We start from the raw sequence: 24,723 nt of genomic DNA, 5'->3' as shown, positions 1-24,723 counted from the left end.
GGTGCCAGGCTTCCACCCAGGGGCCGGGAACCGAGGGGCAGGGCTGGGACCCAGGCCCTAGAGGGGAAATACCCCGCTGGAGCCCCTGCCGGGGAGGAGGGGGAAGAGCTCTATGGAGACCAGTTTCCAGAGCCTAACACTGTCCAGGCTCTTGCCTGGGGGGGGATCCCTCCCCCTGAGAGAGACACCCCCACCTGTCAGTCCCCTGGGGGAGGGGCAGGACAATGGCCATACAGCCCAGGGGGCAGCTGAAGCGGGGAGGGCTCCCCACAGCGAGGCTCTGGCTCAGAGCTTGTAGCAGGCCAAGCCTGTAGGAGACGCCCTGCCCGGGGCCAATGGAGCCAACTGCCTGGGGGGTTGGGCCAGTGCCAGGGGCCCCCCCGCAGTGACTGGCCCATCGCACCCCTGCAATTCCTCCATGGGCTCCGCAGCCCCCCCACCTCCGGCACAGACAGGCAGCGGAGCGACAGGTCAGACTCCAGTTTTAATGGCAGCCAGCAAGCTGCAGGAGCGCGGGTTGGCCCTGCTGGCACACAGCTGGATGGGCGTCATGGGGCCGACTGGCACAAGCTGGGCTCTGCCCACCCCCCCAGAGCCAGCTCTCAGCCCCGTGCCACAGCTGAGCCAGCCGGGCCCAGCCAGAACATCTCACCGTCACCGAGAGCTCAGCCCAGGGAGATGCCGGGAGCACACGTCCCGCCACGGGCAGCTCACCAGTGGCCTGTGCCCCCTGGCTCCAGCGGGGGTGGGCAGGGCAGGCCAGGCTCTGAGCAGGAGCACCCGGCGTGGGGCCAAGGGGCTGCAGGTCTCCGAGCTGCTTCACATTGTCCTGGGGGGGAGCGGGCAGGACCAGGCAGGCGAGGATCCCGCAGCCCTGGGGCGATGTCCCGGCGTGCCCCAGGCAGGGGAGTCTGTTGCTGTCCCCCAGGGCCAGGCCGGAGCCCAGCCCCCCGCCTGCGGGGCTCCTCACGGCTACAGGAAGCCGGGGAAGGCCAGCTGCAGCAGCAGGATGGTGGCCACCACCAGGCCAGCACAGAGCAGCAGCAGCAGGCCACACGGGGAAGCTGCCTGTGGGAGAGAAGGACACGGCTCAGGGGGGGGACCAGCCACCTGGGGGGAAGAGCCAAAAAGGGGGGGAGGGGCCAAGGAAGAGGGACCCCCTGAGCCTGGGCAGGGAAGGGGGCCTCAACCCACAGTAGGGCCCCAGATCAAGCAGGGGGCGCGATGTCAGGGGGCTCCGCTAGGATCTAGCCAGAGCAGGGAACAAGTCTGTGCCGGGGCGGGGCGCACGACCCCCACAGGACCCCTCCCCCCACAGGCCCGGGGCACATACGCCTGGGGGGCAGCAGGTGCAGCTTGCAGCGGCTGTCCACAGCGACGCTGAGCAGGGCGGCCTCGTTCTCCACCAACAGCTCCCGGCCCCGCCGGCTCTCGGGCAGGAAGGCCACAGCCGTCACCACGATGCCATGCGCCTCCTTCACATAGTACAGCCTCTGCGGGGAGGGCAGGGTCACACGCCGAGCAGCATCCGTGCGCCCTGCCCAGGATGCAGCTGCCTCTGGGGTGGGGCAGCAGCTGCTTCAGCCTTGCCCAGCCCGAGGCAGGAGCTCAGGAGGCAATGGGGGTGGCCGGAGCCAGGCCAATGCCCAACCCCCACTGGGGCCCTGGGGATTCCCCCCCCCAACCCCCACCAGACAGCGCCTCCCGCAGCACAGCCCCCAGGGAGCCCCCGCCCCCTCCAGGCGCCCGGGCAGCCAGTTACCTGCAGCGAGAAGGAGACGTGAATGGCAACCGAGCCTGTCACGGTGCCCAGCCCCAGAAACGTGCCCGAGTCACTGGTGGGACAGATGGCACCAAAGAGCTGGTCAGACAGATGGACAGCACAGTGCCCCCCCAGCCCAGCCTGCCCCGAGAACCGGGCCAACGCCCCCGCCCTCCCCCCCCCCCCGTACCTGATGGAGAGGCAGGAGATGACCTCGCCCCCGCAGGGCTGGGTGAGCAGCGGCAGGAAGCTTTTGCCGTCCCACTTGGTGAGGTAGCAGGGTGGGGGGCGGCGCTCACGCTTGTGGGGCACCTGCACCGTGTAGAGTCGCAGCTCCTCTGCCTGGTCCTGCACCGCCCCAAACCTGCCGCCGGGAGCCCGTCAGCCCAGCCCAGGGCCCCCCAGCACCCCCCGTGCCCAGCCCCCACCGGGGGCCCATCAGCCCAGGGCCCCCCCAGCACCCCTGTGCCCAGCCCCCGCCCCCACTGGGGGCCCGTCAGCCAAGCCCAGGGCCTCCCAGCACCCCTGTGCCCAGCCCCCCGCCCCCACTGGGGGCCCGTCAGCCAAGCCCAGGGCCTCCCAGCACCCCTGTGCCCAGCCCCTGTGCCCCAGCCCCCCGCCCCCACTGGGGGCCCGTCAGCCAAGCCCAGGGCCTCCCCAGCAATCCAGACCCCGCCCCCGCCCCCACCCAGCAACCCTGAGCCGAGCCTAGCCCCAGGCCCCCCCCTGCACCCAGCCCCCATCCCCACCGAGAGCCCATCAGACCAGCCTAGGGTCCTTCTTCCCCGCCCGCCCCCCCCAGCACCACTGAGCCCAACCCTCACCAGGAGCCCCGTCAGGCCAGCCCCAGGGTCCCAGCCCGTGCCCTGAACCCCACCTGTGAGACCAGCCAAGCACCCAGGCCCAGGGGCCCAGCTCAGCGGCCTGTCCCCAGGGATAAGTGAATGTGGCCAGGCCTCGCTCTGGGCCTGGGCAGGGCCCTACCTGCAGGCCTGGTAGCGGTAGGTCTTGTCAGGGACGCCCGGCATGTTCTCATCCCAGCGCAGCCGCAGCACCAGCTGGTCCCTCTGCCACACACAGCACTGGAAATCCCGGCCCGCCGTCACCACCTGCCAGGACACCGCTGTGAGAGTCAGGAGCCATGGAGACCCAGCAGCCTCAGTTTCCCCAGTCCGTCTGGCCTGCACCAGGCTGCGACTCCCCCTCTCCTGTCTAAGGCACCACGGCCGCTCCCCATGTGCCATCTCCCCGGGCCAGCACCAGCATCCTGAGCCCCCGGGGGGAAAGGGCCCAGGGCAGGGTTTGAGTCCCCCTTCCCTGCCCATGGGACCCTGGCGTGTGAGGGGCAGGCCCACGAGTGCACCGAGGGGCAGGAGGGGCTCCCCAGGGCTCCAGGGTCAGCTCGGCTGCTCACCTTGTTATCGGGACCCAGCGCAATGTCCTCAATCTCCCCATCATGTCTTTGAACTCCCACACCTTCTTCATGCTGGGGAACTGAGAGAGAGCCAGGCTCAGCACCACCCCAGCAGCCCCCCACCCCCTGGGAACTGAGACAGAGCCAGGCTCAGCGACCCCTCAGTGCCCCCCCAAGCCCCCTACCTACTGGGGAACTGAGAGAGAGCCAGCCTCAGCACCACCCCAGCGCCCCCCCCAGCCCCCCACCCCCTAGGGAACTGAGAGAGAGCCGGGCTCAGCAACCCCTCAGTGCCCTCCCAAGCCCCCTACCTACTGGGGAACTGAGAGAGAGCCGGGCTCAGCACCCCCCCAGCCCCTCACCCGCTGGGGAACTGAGAGCAGGCCAAAAAAAAAAAATTTGAAGAGCAACTAGCAAAAGACAAAAACTATCAGCAAGGTTTTTTCTAAGTACATCAGAAGCAGGAACCCTGCCAAACAGTCAGTGGGGCCACTGGACACTGGAGGTGCTAAGGCTGCACTCAAGAAAGACAAGGCCGTTGCACATAAGCTCAATGAATTCTTTGTGCACAGGGAGATTCCCACACCTTAGCCATTCTTTTTAGGTGAAAATCTGAGGAACTGTCCCAGACTGAGGGGTCATTAGAGGAGGGTCTGGCACAAATCGATAAGTTATTCAGCAGTATGTCCCCGGACCAGGTGGCAGGCCCGAAGAGTTCTGAAAGAACTCAATGTGAAACTGCAGAGCTGCTATTACTTTAATCAGCCTCTGCACCAGACGACCAGAGGGGGAGCTAATGTGACAATGATATTTTAAAAAGGCTCCAGAGGCGAATCTGGCAGTTACACGCCGGTGACCCTGACTACAGTACCCAGGCAAACTGGTTGAAACTGTAGTAAAGAAAAGAATTATTCGACACACAGATGAATACAATATGCTGGAGAAAGAGTCAGCATGACTTTTGTAAAGGGAAATCACGCCTCACTAATCTTCTAGAATTCTTGGAGGGGTCAACAAGCATGTGGCCAAAGGGGATCCAGTGGATATAGTGTACTTAGATTTCCAGAAAGCCTTTGACCCTTACGCCTTTGACCCTCACCAAAGGCCCTTAAGCAAAGTAAGCAGTCATGGGATAAGAGGGAAGGTCCTCTCATGGACTGGTAACTGGTTAAAAGATAGGAAACAAAGGGTAGGAATAAATGGTCAGTTTTCAGACTGGAGAAAGGTAAATAGTGGTGTCCCCCAGCGGTCTGTATTGGGACCAGTACTATTCACCGTGTTCACGCGCTATCTCAGAGTGTGAGGTAGCAAAATTTGCAGATAATACAAAACTACTCAAGATAGTTAAATCCCATGCAGACTGTGAAGAGCTACAAAGGGACTCACAAAACTGGGTGACCGGCCAACAAAATGGCAGATGAAATTCAATGTTGATCAATGCAAAGTAATGCACAGTGGGAAACATAATCCCAAATACACATGTAAAATGATGGGGTCTAAATTAGCTGTTACCACTCCAGAAAGATCTTGGGGTCATCGTGAATAGTTCTCTGAAATCATCCACTCAATGTGCAGTGGCAGTCAAAGAAGCAAACAGAACGTTGGGAATCATTAAGAAAAGGATAGATAATGAGGAAAAAAATATCATATTGCCTTTGTATAAATCCCTGGTACACCCACATCTGGAATACTGTGTGCAGATGTGGTCACCCCATCTTAAAAAAAGATACATTGTTATTGGAAAAGGTTCAGAAAAGGGCAACAAAAATGGTTAGGGGTCTGGAACGGCTGCTGTATGAGGAGAGATTAATAAAACAGGGACTTTTCAGCTTGGAAAAGAGGTGACTAAGGGGGGATATGACAGAGGTCTATAAAATCATGACTGGTGTGGAGAACGTAAATAAGGAAGTGTGATTTACCCCTTCTCACAACATAAGAGCCTGGGGTCACCCAATGCAATTAATAGACAGCAACAGGAAGCGTTACAGGCCCATCTAAGCACTGATCGGCCCCCCGCCCATCCAGTGGGAGACCTGAAGGATCTGCGGCTGCACAAAGCCAGCCAGGGACCCCCACCTGACATCACTTCCCACAGGGCAGCGGGCTCCACTCCTGCCCGGGCCAGCTGAGCGGCCCAGGCTGTGCCAGGCCAGCTCCTACCTCCCAGACTCGGAGGAAGCCGTCGGCGCCGCCCGTGACCAGCAGCGAATGGTCCGCGCTGACACGCACGGCCTTCTGCAGCGCCTCGGGGCTGAAGTCGGTCTGCACGTTGCACAGCGTCTCCACAGCCACCTCGCCCGTCTCGCTCCTCGTGTCGCCCTCGCCCTTCTCAGAGCGGTTGGAGGCCTTTCGCTTCCGAGGGCCCTTCTCCGCACCGCCTGGGACAGACAGAGCAATGACTGCCTGCACCAGCTGGGCACCTCAGACCCCTGCCCACCAGCCTCTCCCCACAGCGCTCCCTGCTGGGCGAGGCCGGGACAGAGTAGCCAGGCGCTCCCACACTGCCTGCTCCTGCCCCGCTCCCCACAGCGCCCCCTGCTGGGCGAGGCCGGGACAGAGTAGCCAGGCGCTCCCACACTGCCTGCTCCTGCCCCGCTCCCCACAGCGCCCCCTGCTGGGCGAGGCCGGGACAGAGTAGCCAGGCGCTCCCACACTGCCTGCTCCTGCCCCGCTCCCCACAGCGCCCCCTGCTGGGCGAGGCCGGGACAGAGTAGCTGTTACTTTGGTACAGCTGGGAAGCCAGCCCTGGCTAGGAGCTGCAAACACCTGCCCAGGCCGCCCCTTCCCGTGCTGGCAGCGGGGGCTGTGCATCTCACCAGCCTTGCTGGGGGGACTGCCACCGCTTTTCTCGTCGGGCCTCTGCAGGCGGAAGCGGAGGATGTGGCAGCTGGCATCCTGCCCTGCCGCGATGACGTCGCCAGCCAGCGCCATGCTCATGGTGGCCCGGGTCTCCGTGTCATGGGAGTGCAGCAGCGAGGCGCTGAGCTGGCCCCCAATCTGCTCCAGCTGGAGGAAATGCTGCAGGGAGCAGAGGGAGACACCAGGGCACAGGGCGATCAGTTACAGCCCCAGACGGGAGGGATATGGGGCAGGGGAGCCCGGAGGACACCCAGGGCTGGGCCCACCGCGCAGATCCCAAGCAGGCTTCAGGCAGCCCCAGAAGTGGCGCTCTCCAGCCGAGCCGTCGCACCCCAGCAGCACCCGGCACAGGCTCCCACCAAGGCAGCTGCATGGGGGGGGGGGGGGAGAAAGGCTCCACACAGGCCCGCTGCCTGCCCCCCAAGCTGCAGGAGCCAGGCCCCGGAGCCCTGGCACAAAACCAGCAACAGCCCAGAAGGTGCTGAAAGAGCATGATCCACACAGCTCTGCAGTGCCCCCCACTCCCGCCCCCCAGCCCCTGCCCTCCTGCCCCGCCCCCCGCAGCCGTGCCGGTGCCCCCCACTCCCGACCCCCAGCCCCACCCCCCCAGCCCCAACCCCGCAGCCCTGCCGGTGCCCCCCCACTCCCGACCCCCAGCCCCACCCCCCCCAGCCCCGACCCCACAGCCCTGCCGGTGCCCCCCACTCCTGACCCCCAGCCCCGCCCCCCGCAGCCCCAACCCCACAGCCCTGCCGGTGCCCCCTCACTCCCCGACCCCCAGCCCCGCCCCCCTGCCCCGCCCCCCGCAGCCCTGCCGGTGCCCCCCACTCCCGACCCGCAGCCCCACCCCCCGCAGCCCCAACCCCACAGCCCTGCCGGTGCCCCCCCACTCCCGACCCCCAGCCCCACCCCCCACAGCCCCAACCCCACAGCCCTGCTGGTGCCCCTCACTCCCGACCCCCAGCCCCTGCCCCGCCCCCCGCAGCCCTGCCAGTGCCCCCCACTCCTGACCCGCAGCCCCACCCCCCGCAGCCCCAACCCCACAGCCCTGCCGGTGCCCCCCACTCCCGACCCCCAGCCCCGCCCCCCCGCAGCCCCAACCCCACAGCCCTGCCGGTGCCCCCCACTCCCGACCCGCAGCCCCACCCCCCGCAGCCCCAACCCCACAGCCCTGCCGGTGCCCCCCACTCCCGACCCCCAGCCCCCCTGCCCCACCCCCCCGCAGCCCCGACCCCACAGCCCTGCCGATGCCCCCCATTCCCAACCCCCAGCCCCGCCCCCCACAGCCCCAACCCCACAGCCCTGCCGGTGCCCCCCCACTCCCGACCCCCAGCCCCCCTGCCCCACCCCCCGCAGCCCCGACCCCACAGCCCTGCCGATGCCCCCCATTCCCAACCCCCAGCCCCGCCCCCCACAGCCCCAACCCCACAGCCCTGCCGGTGCCCCCCACTCCTGACCCCCTGCCCCGCCCCAACCCCACAGCCCCGCCGGTGCCCCCCACTCCCGACCCCCAGCCCCTGCCCCCCTGCCGGTGCCCCCCACTCCCGACCCCCGGCCCCGCCCCCCACCAGGCCGTTCCTGACGCCGGTCCGGGCCGCGCCGCCGCCGCCCGCCGCCAGGGCCAGCCCGCGCGGGTGGATCTGCAGCGCGTAGAGCGGGAACGGGGCCCGGTAGAGCTCGGGCGGCCGGCGGGGCCCCATGGCGGCTGCGCTGCGGCTGGGGGTCCCGGGCCGCCCGACGTCCACTGCGCACGCGCGCGCACGCCCGGCCGTCCTCGCCGCGCCTGCGCACAGCAGCCCGTACACGTCAGCACGAGGCGGCGCCGACCGCCGAGGAAGATCCGGGATCACGTGACGCCCGACGCACGCCGCTGCGCCGGCGCCATCTTTGTGCGGGGCGCCTCGAGCCCCCGGGGCCGGCGGGACCTTAAAGGGGCCGCGTCCCGCAGAGACCGAACTGCGCGGGCTGCCCACCCCGCCCCCTCCCAGGCCCCGCCCCCAGGGGCCCCACAGTCCCCCCCGCCCCCTCCCTACGCCCCACCCACAGGGACCCCATAGCCTCCCCATCCCCATCCTCCCTACAACCTGCCCCACCCCCAGGGACCCCATATCCCCCCGTCCCCTTCCTACGCCCCGCCCCCAGGGGCCTCATATCCCCCGCCCCCTCCCTAGGCCCCGCCCCCAGGGGCCCCCACAGGCCCCCAGCCCCCTCCCTAGGCCCCGCCCCCAGGGGCCCCCACAGGCCCCCAGCCCCCTCCCAGGCCCGCCCCCAGGGGCCCCCCCAGCCCCCCACCCCCTCCCTATGCCCCACCCACAGGGACCCCATATCCCCCCGTCCCCTTCCTACGCCCCGCCCCCAGGGGCCTCATATCCCCCCGCCCCCTCCCTAGGCCCCGCCCCCAGGGGCCCCCACAGGCCCCCAGCCCCCTCCCTAGGCCCCGCCCCCAGGGGCCCCCACAGGCCCCCAGCCCCCTCCCAGGCCCGCCCCCAGGGGCCCCCCCAGCCCCCCACCCCCTCCCTATGCCCCACCCACAGGGACCCCATATCCCCCCGTCCCCTTCCTACGCCCCGCCCCCAGGGGCCTCATATCCCCCCGCCCCCTCCCTAGGCCCCGCCCCCAGGGGCCCCCACAGGCCCCCAGCCCCCTCCCTAGGCCCCGCCCCCAGGGGCCCCCACAGGCCCCCAGCCCCCTCCCAGGCCCGCCCCCAGGGGCCCCCCCAGCCCCCCACCCCCTCCCTATGCCCCACCCACAGGGACCTCATAGCCTCCCCATCCCCATCCTCCCTACAACCTGCCCCACCCACAGGGACCCCATATCCCCCCGTCCCCTTCCTACGCCCCGCCCCCAGGGGCCCCCACAGGCCCCCCTACACCCCGCCCCCAGGTGCCTCATATCCCCCCGCCCCCTCCCTAGGCCCCGCCCCCAGGGGCCCGCACAACCCTCCAGCCCCCTCCCAGGCCCGCCCCCAGGGGCCTCCCCAACCCCCCGCCCCCTCCCTATGCCCCACCCACAGGGACCCCATAGCCTCCCCATCCCCATCCTCCCTACAACCTGCCCCACCCCCAGGGACCCCATATCCCCCCCGTCCCCTTCCTACGCCCCGCCCCCAGGGGCCTCATATCCCCCCGCCCCCTCCCTAGGCCCCGCCCCCAGGGGCCCCCACAGGCCCCCGCCCCCAGGGGCTCCCCCAGCCCCCCACCCCCTCCCTATGCCCCACCCACAGGGACCCCATATCCCCCTGTCCCCTTCCTACGCCCCGCCCCCAGGGGCCCCCACAGGCCCCCCTACACCCCGCCCCCAGGGGCCTCATATCCCCCCGCCCCCTCCCTAGGCCCCGCCCCTAGGGGCCCGCACAACCCTCCAGCCCCCTCCCAGGCCCGCCCCCAGGGGCCCCCCCAACCCCCCACCCCCTCCCTATGCCCCACCCACAGGGACCCCATAGCCTCCCCATCCCCATCCTCCCTACAACCTGCCCCACCCCCAGGGACCCCATATCCCCCCCGTCCCCTTCCTACGCCCCGCCCCCAGGGGCCTCATATCCCCCCGCCCCCTCCCTAGGCCCCGCCCCCAGGGGCCCCCACAGGCCCCCTCCCAGGCCCGCCCCCAGGGGCCCCCCCAGCCCCCCACCCCCTCCCTATGCCCCACCCACAGGGACCCCATAGCCTCCCCATCCCCATCCTCCCTACAACCTGCCCCACCCCCAGGGACCCCATATCCCCCCATCCCCTCCGTATGCCGCGCCCCCAGCTAGCTCCCCTGGCCCCAAACAGCCTCCCATAGCCCCGATCCCCATCCCTCCCTGTACCCTGTCCCCAGCCATCTCCCAGAGACCACTATGGGGCCCCCTGCCAGCCCCCCTCCTCACAGGACATCCCCTCGGCCCCCTGCCGTCGCCCCGGAAGGCCGTACCCCCGCAGTGACGCACACGGGCAGGATCCCAGAGCCGCCTGCAGGGGGCGCTTGCCCTGGCCCCTGGCAGACCTGGGTGCGAAGTGCTGGGAGCTGCCACCGGTCCCAGCCCAGCTCTCGGAGCCCCAGGAGACGCCTGGCTGTGGGGCCGGCGCCTTCGATCCAGCGCCCCCATCCCTGGCATTGTCAGCTGCTTCCCCATCCCCCAACTCTGCCTCCTCGGGGCCCTGCTTACAGCCCCAGCTGGGCTCTTCCCAGCCGCAGCCAAGGGTCCAGGACTCTGCCCTCCCCCTGCTCCCTTGCGCCCTGGACTCATCTGTTGGCGCACAGCAGCCCCCTCCTCCAGCTGCTCCCTCCTCCTCCTTCTCCTTGACCTCCGGCCGCCCTGGACCACACGGCGCTCTGGGGCGCTTGGCTCCATCACGGCCTCGCGCCCTTGGCCACCCAGCTCCGCCTCCTCTCAAGGGCTGGCGGCTCCAGACCCCTCCCCTGGGGCTGTGCTGGGGTGGGGGGTTCACCACTCTCTGTCATGCTCCCGGGGTTGGTTTTCCCCGGCTCTGTGCTGGGGGGAGCCAGGCCCCCCAGGAGAGCAAGCTCCGGGGAGCGCAGGAGACGAGGAAGGGGCACAGAGGGGAGTCCCCGGGGAGAGGATGCTGCACCTCAAGATGGGGCTGGGAGTCTCAGGTGGGCCCTGCCCTGCGTGTCGCCCGGTGTGGGGCCAGTGCACAGCCTGGAGCAGGCAGCCCGGCTCCGTCATCGCCACCCTGCCCTTTAATCAGCAGCACGGCCCAGAGCTGAGCTACAGGTGGTCACTGAGGGGGGCTGAGCCGGGTGTTGCAGCCTGGGAGTGGGAAGCCAGGGCGGGGCATGGAGTCCTGGGCCCCCACATGGCAGCGCCAAGCACTCGACCCTGAGCCCAGGCCCAGCATCCCAGCCATCACTGAGGGGCGAAGGACCAGGAGCCCGCCTGCAGCTCCCCGGCACGGCCAGGCACAGACAGGGCGTGTGGCACCGGGCGGTGCCCTTGCCCTGGGGAGAGCCGAGCTCCCCAGCCCAGGCCCTGGGAGAACTGGAGGGAGGCTCCGACCGGGGCCGCTCGTTCTCCTCCCATGCAAAGTGCCAAGGAGGGGGCGGCCGGGGAGCGTGGGATGCTCGCCCGGATACTGCTCCGAACAGGAACGAGCTGCGGCGTCTCTCCTTACACGTCCCAGGAGGCAGATAAGGAGCGAGCGCTGTGGGGTACTCCCAGCAGCTCCCCGCAGGCAGGGCACCCGGCACGCAGCACCTCCCAGTTCTCCCCAGGACCCCTCGCCTGGCCAGCGCAGCCGCCCAGACCTGCCGATGGGAGCAGGCTGGCCCGGGGACTAGCAGCACCGCTGTGCTGGGCATGGCCGAGAGCACCTTTGCAGGAGCGGAAGGGAAGCGAATGGCTGGCCAGGGGCCGGCGACATGCACACCCAGGCCAGCCTCTGCCCCGGCTGGCGGGAAGATGAGAGGCAGCCCAAGCTCACCAAGGCTCCCCCCGGGCTGGAGGAGAGCAAGCCAGCGAGAGGTGGGCAGCAGCCAGGGAGCCACCAACACGCCCAGCCGGTGGCACAGCGCAACGGGGACCCTCCCAGCTGCAGGCAGGGTAAGGACCAGAGGGAGAGTGCAAGCTGGGACTCGCAGCCGGCACCCCCAGCAGGGGGCACCGTGGGGAGTGGGGCAGGACTGCGGGTTGTGGGGGGAGCTCCTGGCTCCTCCAGCCCCAGCCCCTCCCAGCAGGGGGCACTGTGGGGAGCAGGGCAGGGCGCAGGTGTGGGGGGGCTCCTAGCTCCTCCAGCCGCTGTCATTCTACGTTTAGACTTTCTGAAACCCTGGGGCACGGCCCCGGCTGGTGGAAGGCAGCCGGCCTGGCTGGGGCGAAGGGAGGAACCTGAAGGCAGGGAGGACCCGTTCCCAGTGGGGTGGGGGGCTCTGCGCCGGCTGGGGCCGTTAATCAAGACGTTAGCGACCTAGCGTGGGGGGGACTGGGCGAAGAGCAGGGGCAGCGTTTGCAGGTCACACGATCACAGACTGGAGGAGCTTGGGGCTGCCAGGGCGGCTGACCCAGGGCCGGGCAGCACCAGGGTGGTGGGACTGGACACTCTGGACACGCAGAGTACCGATGTGCCCGCCTTGCACCCCTGGCTGGGCACCACATGGGCGCCAGTCGCTGGGGCAGGGCAGGCCGCGGTGTGGTGGGCAGCGGGCGGCCCAGGAGCGACCAGCCAGCCCGGCTGCACAGCGGGGGCCGGAAAAGGCTGGGAGCTGCTCTGAGAACTGAAGGGCGCCTCGCTGGGGCACGGTGCCAGGGCTGGGCACCCACTTCACTGGAGCAAGCAGGGCCGAGGGGCGGGCAGGCGGCGAGGGAGATGAGGGCCGGCAGGGAGGGTCAAGGCTGGGGCTGCTCAGCGTGAGGGGGGATGTGACGGGGGGCCCAGAACGGGGCAGGGGCAGGGCTGCAGGGCCCCCCAGCCGAGAGCAGTCAGGGATGCTCTGTGGAGCCGAAATCGGCACAGTTAACAGTGATGAAGGGAACGCTGCCACAAAAGATCCTGGAAGCCAAGGGCCCAGCAGGCTTCAGGGGGGGCTGGAGGTCTCTGTGGGGACCAGGTTAGGGTCAGGGAAGAGCCAGGCTGCAGGGAGTGGCCTGCTCTCCATGCCGGGTCTCTGCCCCTGAGAGGCACTGACAGGAGGGGAAGGGGCAGGCAGCAACTTGTGGCTCCTGATGGGGCCGGGCCGGGGCCATCTCTCGGCTTAGGGCAGGGCTCTTCCCTGTGCCCAGCTGGGTGCCCAGGGAGGGGGCAAATGCTCAGGGTCTGGGTGCTGCCTCCCACATCTGCACTGCCAGGTGCCAGGTTCTCTGGCTCAGCCTGGCCACCAAGGGCTGGCTGGTGTCACCAAGGAGAGTCCCCACGTGTCCTGGGCTCATGGGCCAGGCATAGAGCCGAGACAGGGAGATTAGGGATGGGGTCTCTGGGCCCCAGGAGTGACTGTGGGGCGTTGGGGCAGAGTCTCCAGGCCCTGGGAGTGACCACGGGGTGTTGGGAGGGGTCTCAGGGCCCCAGGAGGGATCGTGGGGTGTCAGGCAGGGTCTCAGGGCCCCAGGAGGGATTGTGGGGTGTAAGGCAGGGTCTCTGGACCCCAGGAGGGACCGTGGGGTGTCCAGAAGGGTCTCCTGGCTCTGTGGGCAGACGTGGTCCCCGCACTTCTTGGGCTGGGGACTGGCCAGGTCACACCTTTGGCCGCGTCCGGGCTCAGTGCCGTCTCTCTCCCCAGGGCCATGCCAGCTGTGCTCTGCCCAGAGGGAGTGCGGGGAAGCTGTGCCCCGAGAATGCAGCCCGGGAGCGCAGCCGCGTGCGGACCCTGCGCCAGGCCTTCCTGGCACTCCAGGCTGCACTACCCTCAGTCCCGCCAGACACCAAGCTCTCCAAGCTGGACGTGCTCGTCCTGGCCACCAGCTACATCGCCCACCTGACCCACACCTTGCACCAGGGCCAGCAGCCCCCCGAGGCAGCCCCACTGGCGAGGGCGCCCAGCTTCCTGCACCCCATGAAGGTAACAGGCCAGGCTCCCCAGCATGCACTGGGCTGCCCAGGGTCCCTGGCTCGCGCCAGCACAGGGCCATGCGTGCTGTGCCCCTTGGCAGGGTGGTGGGCCCCGGGACACCGGCCCAGTTCGAGTGCTGCTGGGAGGCCGAGGGGCGTGAGGGGGGCAGGCAGCTCCGGCTCTGCTCACGGCAGGTCTGTCCCATCCCCCAGGCCCCGCGCGGACGTCCCCCACCCAGAAATGCAGGAAAAGCCCTTTCCGGGTATAGCTCTGCAGGAGGCAGGGGTATTAGGGCTGGCAGCAGCTGGTCTGAGGGAAGTGACGGGTGGGGGTGTCTGGGCCAGGTCCTGTGAGACAGCTGGGGGCATGAACGACCCCCCTGGGTATGCAGAGCCAGGAGGCCCCAGGGCGCCCCATGGATTTGGCCTGGAGTAGCTGCCCTCCCCAACCCCTGGTTGTCTGTCTCCCTCCTGGGGCCTCCAGCCGGGCACGTGGTCCCACTGCAGAGCCCTTGCCGCTGTGTCTTGCAGAAATGGCCCATGCGGTCCCGTCTCTACGCTGGAGCCTGGGGAGCGGATGTTGCTGACCTGCCTGCAGCTGCCCCCGCAGCCCCCAGCAGCAGGATGAGGAGGGGCTGCGAGGGGGGCAGCCCGGAGGCCAGCGGGGCAGCCCTGTGACACCTCCCAGCCTGCAGCCCAGGGCTCCGGCTTCCTGCATGGAACCGAGCCCGGGGCTGGCCGAGCCGGCTGCCTGCGCCCCAAGGGACCCCAGCACTCTGCAGGGTTGGCCCGGACTCGCCTCATCTCTGATCTCCCAGACCCCTGGCAGCAGCAGCCAAGTGCACCGGCCCTGGCTGCCCCGGCTGGCACCGCCTCCTCTCACTGGCTCCAGCCCTCCTCGGGGTCTCTGCTGGCCCCTGTTGCCCCAGCTCTCAGCCGACCCAGCCTGGCCATCAGTGGAACGCAGGCAATGGACTGATCCCCTCCCTGCGGGGAGACAGCTGGGCTCCCAGGCCGAGAGGAAGAGGAGGGAAGAGATGGGGGAGGAGGAAGGCCTCAGGCCAGAAAGCAGGTGGGAGCCACATCACAGCGTGCCCTGCCCAGCCCTTGCCATGGTCCTCGACCCACATTCCAGCCCACGCTGTGTGATCCGGGTTTGACGGGCAGCACGGTCTCGTCCTGGGCATCTGGACTCCTGGGTTCTGTTCTCACGGATGCAGCTGGTAGCCTTGGCCGGATCGCCGGAGCATGTAGGGATGGGATCCGAGCCAGGAGCCACCTCGCCCGTAGTCCCGGCTCTCACAGTGGTCAGTGCCAGGCGCTGCACAGGGGAGGTCCCAGAAACCCACCGTGGCAGCTGCAGTTAATCTGCCCCGTGAAGGTCTCCCTGGTCTCTAAGCAGGAGCCACTCGAGGCCTGAAGCTGGGGTTTCACTGGCTGCCCCGAAGTGCTCTTAAGGCCGAGTTCAGGTCGAGTGCTGACCCTGCCATGTGCCCACCCACAGCATGGGCTGCACTGAGCCTTGGTCCCATCTCAGTGCCCTTGGGAGCCCGACCGCCCCTGCAGTGCAGACGGGCATCCGGGACACTCCCTGTGCATGTGGCTTGGAGAGCATTAATGGGGGGATCGCCCCAAGCCCTGCCCAGCACTATGTGCCTGACTCAAGCCAGTGCCCCGGCATGGGGACCTTCGAGCGGTTTGGCTATTAAAGTGGGTGCCTTACGGGCAAACGCCCCCTCCCCGCACCACTAACCCTCCTCCCGCCCATGCACGGTGGGCCCGTAGCACCCCCAGGGTTTACGGGCGCAGCAGGATTTACATTTGAACCAGGGCAAAACAGAGCTCCAGCCATTGCGTGTTTTGCTGTATGGTGTGATTTGTACCTGCCCCATGTGGTCTGGGCACGGCTCGCGGTCGTGGGTGGGGGCGCGCTGAGGTCTGCTGCAGCTATTGTGAAAGGCCCTGGCAGTAAATGTTTTCTAGTGTCCAACACGCCTGCAGAGCCCCTCCCCCACGGACCAGCCTGCTGCAGGGGGCGCAGCGTTGGGGGGCGCTGGGTTCGCCTGGCCTGGAGGAGTTTGTGCGGGAAGCGCTTGGCTGGGTTTATTTTCCACGATAAAGGCGAGTTCCTGTTTCTCGGGAGGTCAGCGGCCAGGTGCTGCCTTGGTCCCTGGCCCAGGACTTGCGTGCCAGTGTGGGTGCCCTTCTGGGTGCTCGGACCCCTCCGCAGCTCCTGGCCTGGCGTCGCTCACTCTCGTGCCCGGGGTTCAGGGTGTGGAGAGGAGCATGGGGCACAGGGATCTCCCCTGGCCGCAGCCCCTTCCTTGCATCTTTCAGCTGCCTTTTCTCGCAGCCCTGCTCTTCTCCCGGGCGACTGGCTCTGGAGTTGGCAGTGCCAGAAGCAGGAACTGCTCCCTGGAAAACCGACCACACACAGCACAGCCTGGCCAAGAGCTGCCAGGGCAGGACTCCGGCCTGCAGGGCTTGGGTGCCACCCGGGTGGGCTCAGTGGCCGCAGCCTGCCTGGGAACAGGCACAAGGGACTGCTGGTGGCTCCCCCAGCCTTGCCTGTTTCCCAGAGGGGCCATAGGGGGCAGCAGCTGAAACCAGGCCCCGCGGTGAGATCAGCCAGTCTCAGCCCCAGGTGTGTGCCAGGCATGTTACCAAATGTGGCCGTGTTGGGGTGTCCCTAAATCTCTGGGTCCCCTTGCTGGGACCACAGGGCCTACCGCGGGGCCCCTGAGCACAGCCATTCTCCGGCCAAGCTGAGACACGGGAATTTCCCAGCACTCAGAAGAATCAGCTCTTAAAGAGTGAGCAGGTTTCAACCACTGCCTTCCAAACAGTGACTCTCACTTACACCGGTGCTGGAGAGTCCTGTGAGCCAGAGGCAGCCCCTCTTTGAATCTTGCCAGATACTTGCCTCACAACTTCCTGTGGCAGTGAGTTCCACAGGCTAATTGTGCAGCATGTAACCAAGTCTGCATTATTCCCTTTGAATGTCCTTGATGGTCCCCTTAGCCTTGTGCTGTGGGGTTTGGAGAGCAGAATCTGCCTTCTCTGAGCGTCCTGGTTTTACAGACTTGTAGCACATCCCTTCTCTGTCCCCCTGGAAGGCAACAAGCCCAATTATCTGTCTCTGCACAGCAGAGATTTTCCAGCCCGTGTTGCCCTCTGCTGACCCCCCCGCTCTGCTCTCTCCTTGGCAGGGGAGGGCCCCGCACTGCACATGGTGTCTCTGGATTATTCACCACCTCCTTCCTTGTGCAACCCAACGCTTGGGCTCTGTCCTCCGGGCGCTCCCTGCCCCCATGGGGGGCTGGGCCAATGCACAGCTGGGGTGCAGCCGGGCCCGGCCCAGCGAAAGGGGGGACCTGGCCCAGCCAGGCAGCCGACTCCTGGTGCTGCGGGTGGGAGGCTCTGGAGGAGCTGCCGGTGCAGTGAGAGGAACCAGCAACCCAGCTCCATGGGAAAGAGGCCAGGGCCAAGGCTAGGGCCGTAAATCTGTCCGGCACCTGGACAGCGTCCCGCTCACTAACGAGGCTGCCTTCTCCTCCGCTCAGCTGCTTCTGCCGGGAAGGGGGGGTCCTTCGCAGCACAGCTGGGGCCTGGGGAGCACTGCACCCCAGCCAGCCCTGTGCCAGCCCTGCGTGCCCCCGGCTCTCAGCAAGGAGCCACTGGGAGCAGAGCCGGGGGGCCCCCTCGGTGGGGATGGCTGGATGCAGCTGCCTCAGACACCTGGTCTCCCCGTCCACAGGCTGGGCTAGGGGTCTGGACGAATGGAGGGACGGACAGACGGGGCCCATGCTGCTGAGCAAATGCGGGGGGGGGGGCATTTGGTCCTGCAGGGTGTTGGGGGGGCGGGGGTTGGAGCTTCAGCCTCTGGCAGCTGGAGCCTGCCTAGGGGCCAGGACAAATCACCCCCCCATTCATGTCTGGAAAGGGGCTGCCCTTGGCCACGGGTTCAGTTCTGCCGTGCCCAGACCCTGGCACTCAGGGCCCAGCTCTGTGCATGCAGTGACCCCCCCACCCCAGCCCTCCCCCACGACCCAGCCCTGGGGTTACTGCCTGGCCGGGATTTGACCGGCCTGGCCCAGTTTTTTAGGGATTTGCAGTTGCCAGGAAAAGACCGGCCTGTGCTGGGCTGTTTGACATGGGGCCAAAGCAGCGTTCTCCAGCGGGGGTCGTGCGCTGTGACCCCACCCCGGCCAGGCGGGACGGCAGGGTTTGTGTCTTTGATTTCTAGGGGGCTGGGCGCACTCAGAGGCTTCCTGTGTCAATACAAAACATTTGAGAACCACCGGGCTCCAGCGTCGTGTCTCCCCGTGCGCCGGGCTGGCCAGTGTGAAAGGTCTGGGGCCTTCTCTTCCCACGGCCACAGGCCAGGCGATGCCCGAGCAGCCTGGGGGCCAGGCAGCGGCTGGCTGCCCCCCGCCATGCGAGCGGCCGTGCGGGATTGAGTCACTGCCATGCGCCCTCAGGCGTGCCGAGCTGTGTTACCTCGCTAGGCGCGGCTGCTGGGGGAGGGCAGGGTTCCCTGGTGGGGCTGGGTTTTTTGAAGCTCAAAGGTGGTAACCCTACCTGCCCCACAGCCATGCCCAAGCCCACTGCATTGTGCCAGCCCAGCCCCGGGCACTCCCAGCCCAGTAGCCGGCACCCCTGGCTCCAGCTCAGCAAGGGCTCTGCTCCCCACTGCACACGTGAGCCCCGGGCTGGGCCGGGCTGTGCTAGGAACCACAGCGTGGGCCGGAAGGGGGGAGGGGGCTGTGAAAACAGCTGGAGGTGTGGGGAGGGGGCACTTCCTGCTCTACAGATAAGAGCCCCCAGTGTATTTGCAGCCTGGCTGTCCCAGGGCAGCGAGGGGGGCTGGGAGCACAGCTGGGGTCCCTGCTGCTGGGCGGCACAGGACAGCTCCAAGGCAAGGCAGAGAGAAAGGCTGGCAAGGCGGGGGAACGCCCAGCTGCCCCTCGGAGAGGGCCTGGCATCAGCAGACAGCACAGGGTGCAGCTGGACCCGGGCTGCAGGGGTAGCCACAGGACTTAGGGGAGCCCCTGCCCCCCAGGGAGAGCCTCAGGAAAGCGCTCAGAATGGCCTGCTAGAAGGGGTGGGGTCTTGCAGGCTGGGCGGGCTGGGGGGCTTGGCCTTGTGATGCACTGGAGTGGGGGGGCCTCAGGCTCACCGGTGAAGGGCTGGGGTAGCTGACACCGACCCACATGAGAGCTGGGGGGCAAATTCCCATTGTGTGCCATGCACAACAGGTGGGGCAGGGCAGAACCTGGCACTCGCTCACCCGCACCCCCGGGGCAGCTCAGTGAGGCTGGCAGAAGCCAGCACCAGAAGCAGGCGCAGCCCTTCACCGGCCCGGAGGGACCTCGAGAGTCACCGAGCCCCGTCCCCTGCACTCAGGGTGGGACGAAGGATTAACTAGGGGATCTCCCAACACATTTTCTGGTGGCCTCAGAGTGCCATTAACTTTAGGACAACCAAACAAATGTGCACAGATACGTGTCCAAATCCTGGTGACTTATTTATCTAGGGCTTTTTTTGCTGACTCAGTAATAAAAATAACATACAATTGTCTCTATGCTTTACTGGACCTAAACAGAGTAGACACAAAGAAGGTGCTTTGCACACTCTTGTCTTTTTTGTTGTTCTTTCTTTTGATTCTTTTTGGTTTAGTTTTGCTGGCTAGTAACTCTGCTGCTGTGAAAAGTGATTCTTGTACGTTTACATCACTTTTCACAGCCTCCAGCTAGCTACTAAGTCTGCTGTGAAAAGTGATATTAACGAACATAGAAGTATCCCTTTTCTCAGCAGATTGCCTCAGCCCGGGTAAGCCTGGAGACAAATTAAGCCCTGGATGGGGAGATAGGGAGGGAGGCCGACGGGGAGGTAGTGAGCTGGGGGACGCAGCTCGATGCCCCACACCCAGGGGATAGAGCCCGATGCCCTGTGCCCCAGGGTGGAAGTCTGACACCAGCACCTCCGGGAAGGTGGGGAACTCAGTGGCTGCCTGCTCCACTGTTTGTCTCTCCAGGGGTGGGCAGGGTCCAACCCCTGCTGGGGGCCCTTGGGGAGGGGCCACTGCTTGGCCCCCCCAAAGCAGCACCCAGGAGGCTGTGGCCACAAGAAAAGCCCCTGGTGGCCGCATGCAGCCACGGTGGCCGCATTTGAGAAACTAGACTATCCCTGACAGGTGTTTGTCCAACTTGCTTTTAGAAACCTCCAGCGATGGAGTTCCACCACCTCCCTGGGTGATTTATCCCAGCGCCTGAGCACCCTGACAGGTCGGACTTTTCCCTAATGTCCGACCTGAATAGCCCTGGCTGCAATGTAAGTCCTTGTCCTGTCCACGGAGGTTAACAAGAACCATTTTTCTCCCTCCTCCTTGTAACAACCTTTTATGTACTTGAAAACTGTTCTCATGTCCCCTCTCAGTCTCCTCTTCTCCTGGATAAACACACCCAGTTTTTTCAATCTTCCCTCACAGGTCATGTTTTCTAGACCTTTCAGCATTTTTGCTGCTCTTCTCTGGACTTTCTCCAAATCTTTCCTGAACTGTGGCACCCAGAACTGGACACAATACTCCAGTTGAGACCTAATCAGCGCGGAGTAGAGCAGAAGAATCACTTCTCATGTCTTGCTTACAACACTCCTGCTAATACAGCCCAGAATGATGTTCACTTTTTTTGCAACAATGTTACACTGTTGACTCCTATTTAGCTTGTGATCCACTACGATCCCCAGATCCCTTCCTGCAGTGCTCCTTCCTAGGCCGTCATTTCCCATTTTGTACGTGTCCCACTGAGTGTTCCTTCCTAAATGGAGTACTTTGCATTTGTCCTTATTTAATTTCATCCTATTTACTTCAGACCATTTCTCCAGTTTGTCCAGCTCATTTTGAATTTTAATCCTACCCTCCAAAGCACTTGCAGCCCCTCCCCGCTTGGTATCGTCTGCAAACTTTATAAGTGTACTGTCTATGCCATTCTCTAAATCACTGAAGCTATTGAACAGAACCAGACCCAGAACCGGTCCCTGCGGGACCCCACTCGTTATGCCCTTCCAGCATGACCGTGAACCACTGATAACTACTCTCTGGGAATGATTTTCCAACCAGTTTTGCACCCACCTTATAGTAGCTCCACCTAGGTTGTATTTCCCTAGTTTGTTTACGAGCAGGTCATGCGAGACAGTATCAAAAGCCTTACTAAAGTCAAGATAGACCATGTCTACCACTTCCCCCTCGCCCCCCACCCACAAGGCTTGTTACCCGGTCAAAGAAAGCTCTCAGATTGGTTTGACACGATTTGTTTTTGGCAAATCCATGCGGACTGTTACTTATCACCTCATTATCTTCTAGGTGTTTGCAAATTGATGGCTCAATTATTTGCTCCATTATCTTTCTGGGTACAGAAGTTAAGCTGACTGGTCTGTAATTCCCCGGGTTGTCCTTATTTCCCTTTTTATAGGTTGGCACTTGATTTGCCCTTTTCCAGTCCTTGGGAATCTCTCCTGTCTTCCACGACTTTTCAAAGATAATCGCTAATGGCTCAGCTATCTCCTCAGTCAGCTCCTTGGGTATTCTAGGGTAAATTTCCTCCGGCCCTGAGGACTTGAAAGCATCGAAGGACACGTCTTCAACAGCAACGTGGCTGTGTAGTCGTGGCAGAAAGCTCTCCCAGTGCTGTAAAATACCCACCCCTGCGCGGCTCCCAGCGCTGGGCCAGTCTACACTGGCGCTTTGCAGCCCTGAAACTTGCAGCGCTCGGGGGCGGGGGGGCTGGGGGTTTCACTCCCTGAGCGAGAAAGTCGCAGGGCTGTAAAATGCCAGTGTAGACAAGGCCTGACTCACGGGCTCTTTTAGCCTCTGACCCGACCTCCTTTGCGCTGGCATTCACTGGTAGACGTCCAGTCGCCACCCACGGTGGTGAAACCCGGAACAGAGACGCCACGCAGCAGCTCTGCCATTTCCCCACGCTCTTACTGCTTCCCCCCTCGCTGAGTAATGGGCCTGCCCTGTCCTTGGGCTTCCTCCCGCCTGGAATGTATCTGGAGGATGTTCCTTGTTCCCCTTTGTGGCTCTAGCTGGTTTAATCTCCTTTTGTGCCTGGCCTCTACCTGCTTGTGTTGCTTTTCAGCAACATTTGCTACAGGTCACTGAGGTCCCGTCTTACCCCCCACCCCCAGGGCTGGCTCACCCCCCTTGCAACCCACACCCCTGGGCTCATTTCAAAGGCAGCAGGTGATGGGCTCCCAGTCCTCCCCCCTAGCGTGCCCAGCTCCCTGCCGGGGAGGCTCTCGGGACCAGCCAACTCTGTCCCCCCTGCCCCTTTACAGCGCCAGCCCCTGGGCTTTCTGCCCTGCCCAGCGAGCTCAGGCAGCCTCAAGGGCCCTGACGCACCATCAGAGCCGCGACTGGCTCCTTCTGCTGCTTGGGGCATCCAGCCCAGGACAGTCAAAGGCTGGGGAGCAGCCCACCCCCACCTGAGAGACGGGGCCACCACAGAGCCAGCCCCAGCCCCCAATGCTGGGCTGGCCCGGCTCCGGGCACACGGGTGGACAGCCTCGGCCCGTGCCGATTGGCACCATTGGTCCCACCCGTCAGAGCTGGGCCCAGCCCCGGCAGCCCCCACGCAGCCCTGCTGCTGGCTGCAGCCGCCTCCCTGGCCCGTGGGCATGTGCGTGGGCAGCATTCCTGGCAGGTGCCCGGAGCTCAGGAGTGCCCCATCCCTGTGTGCGCCCAGGCCTGAGCTCCTGCGCTGGGGGCCAGCACACCCCTGGCTGGGTCTTAGGCGGGGGAAGGGGTCCCTTTCCCTGCAGTTGGGTGGGGAGGGGTCCGCAAAGCAGGGCCCAGACCACGACACGGCAGCGTCATCACAGAGAATCACTTTACTGAGACGACAGCCCCCGGCGCTGGGGGCTAGAGACAATTAACGAACCATTAGAACAATTCATTGAACAGAACCAGGGAAGGGCCTGGAGGCAAGGAGGGGGTGGGGGGTCTGAGAACAGGGGGCACTGGCTGTGGGGGGGCTGCAAGCAGTGGGTAGGAAACAAGGATGGGGTGGGGGGGGCGGCTGTGGGGTGCTGCAAGCAGGGGGAAGGGGGCTTCGAGTGGGGAGCAGGGGTGGGGTGTTTGGGAGCAGGGGGCACTGGCAGTGGGGGGCTGCGAGTGGGGGGCAGGAGGCTGCAAGCATGGGACATTGGCTGTGGAGGGGGCTGCCAGCAGGGGGTACCATTGCAAATTGTAGCTGCACCCCCACGTACCCGCAGCGGGGCAACCAGCGTACGGCTGCCCTGCCCCAGCTGGAGCACCCCTGCCTGGGGTCCGCATTGGGACACATCAGTCTACTCTGCAGCACAGTCACTGACCCCTGGGGTAACGGGGGGGCACAGGCCGGGCTCTGCACCAGGCAAAGGGGAGCCCAAGATGGCGCAGCACCAGGCGCCAGCAAGGGCTGGAATGGCTGCTCCGAGCCCAGGTGGCAAGGGCAGAGCTGCAGCCCCCAGGAATGCAGCTGGTCCATCATCTCCCCTGCGAGCAGAGCAGGGGCCTGAGCGGACTACGGCCCCCAGCACAGACTGCAGCCTGGGGCAGAGCCTGGCCTGGGGGCCGCTGCATGCTATGAGATTGTAGTGCAGAATCCCAGCACCCCCCAGCCAGAGCGGGAGGGTGCCGTCCCAGGCTGGGCCCACACAGCCACCTGCCAGCACCCCAAGGGACTGGCTCACAGCCTCGCTTCCCCCTTGTCACGAGCCGACCCGAGCCCAGGGCCCGGTGGCACTTGGCTCTGGGGGCAGACAGCCCAGACCTCAGCCAATGAGTGGGGTCCAGGGGTCCTGCAGAGACCCCCTCCGCCCCCCATGGGCAGGTGAGGCCTGTGCAGGGATGGACGGACTCCAGAGATTAGCGCACATAGAAATGAGGGCCTGATCCGGGGCACGTGGCCCCACACGACGGAAGGCCAGCTGGTCCCCTCACAGCATCGCCTGATGCATCAGTGCAAGGAAGGCCCAGCTCAGGCCTGGGAACCAGGGGGTTCCCACCCTGCCCCCAGGCTTGGCACATCACAGCGTTAACCCCATGCCACCCAGGGCATGTGTGGGCAAGTGGCCAGCAAGGCAGGGCCGGGGCCTGACTCCCATCAGCCGGGCTCCGGTAGTGCAGGTTGGGCCCCAGACAGCCCCATGGGTCATTTGGTACTTTGCGGCCTGAGTGTGGGTGGAGCCCACAGCAGGAACAGCGTGGGGGGGCCCGGGAACCCGCCCAAGGAGGGGAGCAGCCCAGCTGTGAGACGAGTAGCCCCCTCGCACTGTGCATGCTGAGCGGGGCTGTTCCCAGGGCAAGCCCGGTGCTCGCAGGGTGGCCTTTGTGCTCCACCCCCAGCAGCCGGACACCATCTCCCACCCTGGTGCCTGGGGCCCTGTTCAGAGCGACGTCTCCTGCAGGACGTAGGTGTGAGCGCCCTCCACCCTGGCAAAGCCCTCGCCCTCCGCCTCCTCCACACGGGCCAGGCCCCCGACAGGGCCGTTCAGCATCCCATTGCTGGTCTTCTCTGGGGCGCAGGGCGCGGGCTCCTCACAGCTCCCAGGCTCCTCGCAGCTCCCGTCCTGCGCAGGGAGAGACGAGCGTGAGAGGGGAACTGGGGTCTTTCCTTGCTGGCAGGCACTGGCCCCTATCTGGTCCAGGGGGAGTGGACCGGTGGGCTCAGGGGGCAGGAAATAAGACTGGCACCACAGACCTGCTATCTACGCCTACCAGCCACCAGCTGCCTTTGTTCCCAGCATTCAGGACAGGCCCTGCTCGAGGTCCGGTCTCGAGCCAAGCGCTGGGCAGAATCCTGGGGCCACTCCTGCCTGGAACAGCCAGCGCCTCCCTTCCTCCTTCCAACCCACAGCCGCCTGCCCACCCTGCAGGGCCCCACCCTGAGCCGCCGGCTCTAGCCCAGCGGTTAAAGCTCCCAGCCCTGAGCTAGCTCAGAAAGCAGTAAACTCCAGCCGGCTACCTGGAGCGAACGTCCCGGACCCGGCCCAAGCTGGACTGGGACCAGGCCCTGGGATGGAACCCGCCCTAGAGGTGCTGATGGATGGCTCCCGCCTGCCAGTGGACAGAGGTCAGACACCCAACCTTGTCCTGCGTCCCCTTGGCTTAGCTTGACCTGCTGACCAGGGCACGCTTGGCTCGCCCGAGAGTAGAGGATGGATCC

The 24,723-nt window shown here is 65.8% G+C and overlaps 3 protein-coding genes across 6 annotated transcripts in view; 1 reads left to right on the top strand and 2 right to left on the bottom strand.

Moving 5' to 3' along the window:
• Window positions 1–471: 471 nt before the first annotated feature.
• PREB (prolactin regulatory element binding) lies at window positions 472–7,823 on the bottom strand. Its single transcript, XM_073335422.2, is given in 10 exon segments — window positions 472–1,068; window positions 1,334–1,493; window positions 1,763–1,835; window positions 1,953–2,126; window positions 2,747–2,871; window positions 3,177–3,223; window positions 3,226–3,256; window positions 5,337–5,554; window positions 5,993–6,194; window positions 7,604–7,823. Coding segments are annotated over 10 exon segments (1,746 nt in total). The 5' UTR covers window positions 7,736–7,823; the 3' UTR covers window positions 472–484.
• A 3,236-nt stretch (window positions 7,824–11,059) lies between these two features.
• Window positions 11,060–15,027, top strand: TCF23 (transcription factor 23). The gene is made up of 3 exons (XM_073335067.2): window positions 11,060–11,574; window positions 13,245–13,523; window positions 14,045–15,027. Exons 1-3 carry the CDS (start codon window positions 11,332–11,334, stop codon window positions 14,189–14,191), a joined length of 669 nt encoding a protein of 222 aa, XP_073191168.1. The 5' UTR covers window positions 11,060–11,331; the 3' UTR covers window positions 14,192–15,027.
• Window positions 15,028–22,390: 7,363 nt separating this feature from the next.
• Window positions 22,391–24,723, bottom strand: part of SLC5A6 (solute carrier family 5 member 6) — a 34,365-nt gene continuing 32,032 nt past the window's right edge. For all 4 annotated transcript variants that reach the window (XM_078852000.1, XM_078851999.1, XM_078852001.1 and 1 more), the window contains one exon: window positions 22,391–24,127. In XM_078852000.1, the coding sequence (XP_078708126.1) occupies window positions 23,945–24,127 (183 nt within the window). In that variant the 3' untranslated portion in view covers window positions 22,391–23,944. The remainder of the gene's footprint in view (window positions 24,128–24,723) is intronic.

This window comes from Lepidochelys kempii, chromosome 3 (genome assembly GCF_965140285.1).
Source record: "Lepidochelys kempii isolate rLepKem1 chromosome 3, rLepKem1.hap1, whole genome shotgun sequence".
In the NCBI taxonomy this organism is placed as follows: domain Eukaryota; kingdom Metazoa; phylum Chordata; order Testudines; family Cheloniidae; genus Lepidochelys; species Lepidochelys kempii.
Note: the sequence above shows the minus strand (reverse complement) of the source record. Positions and strands in the feature narration are given on the sequence as shown.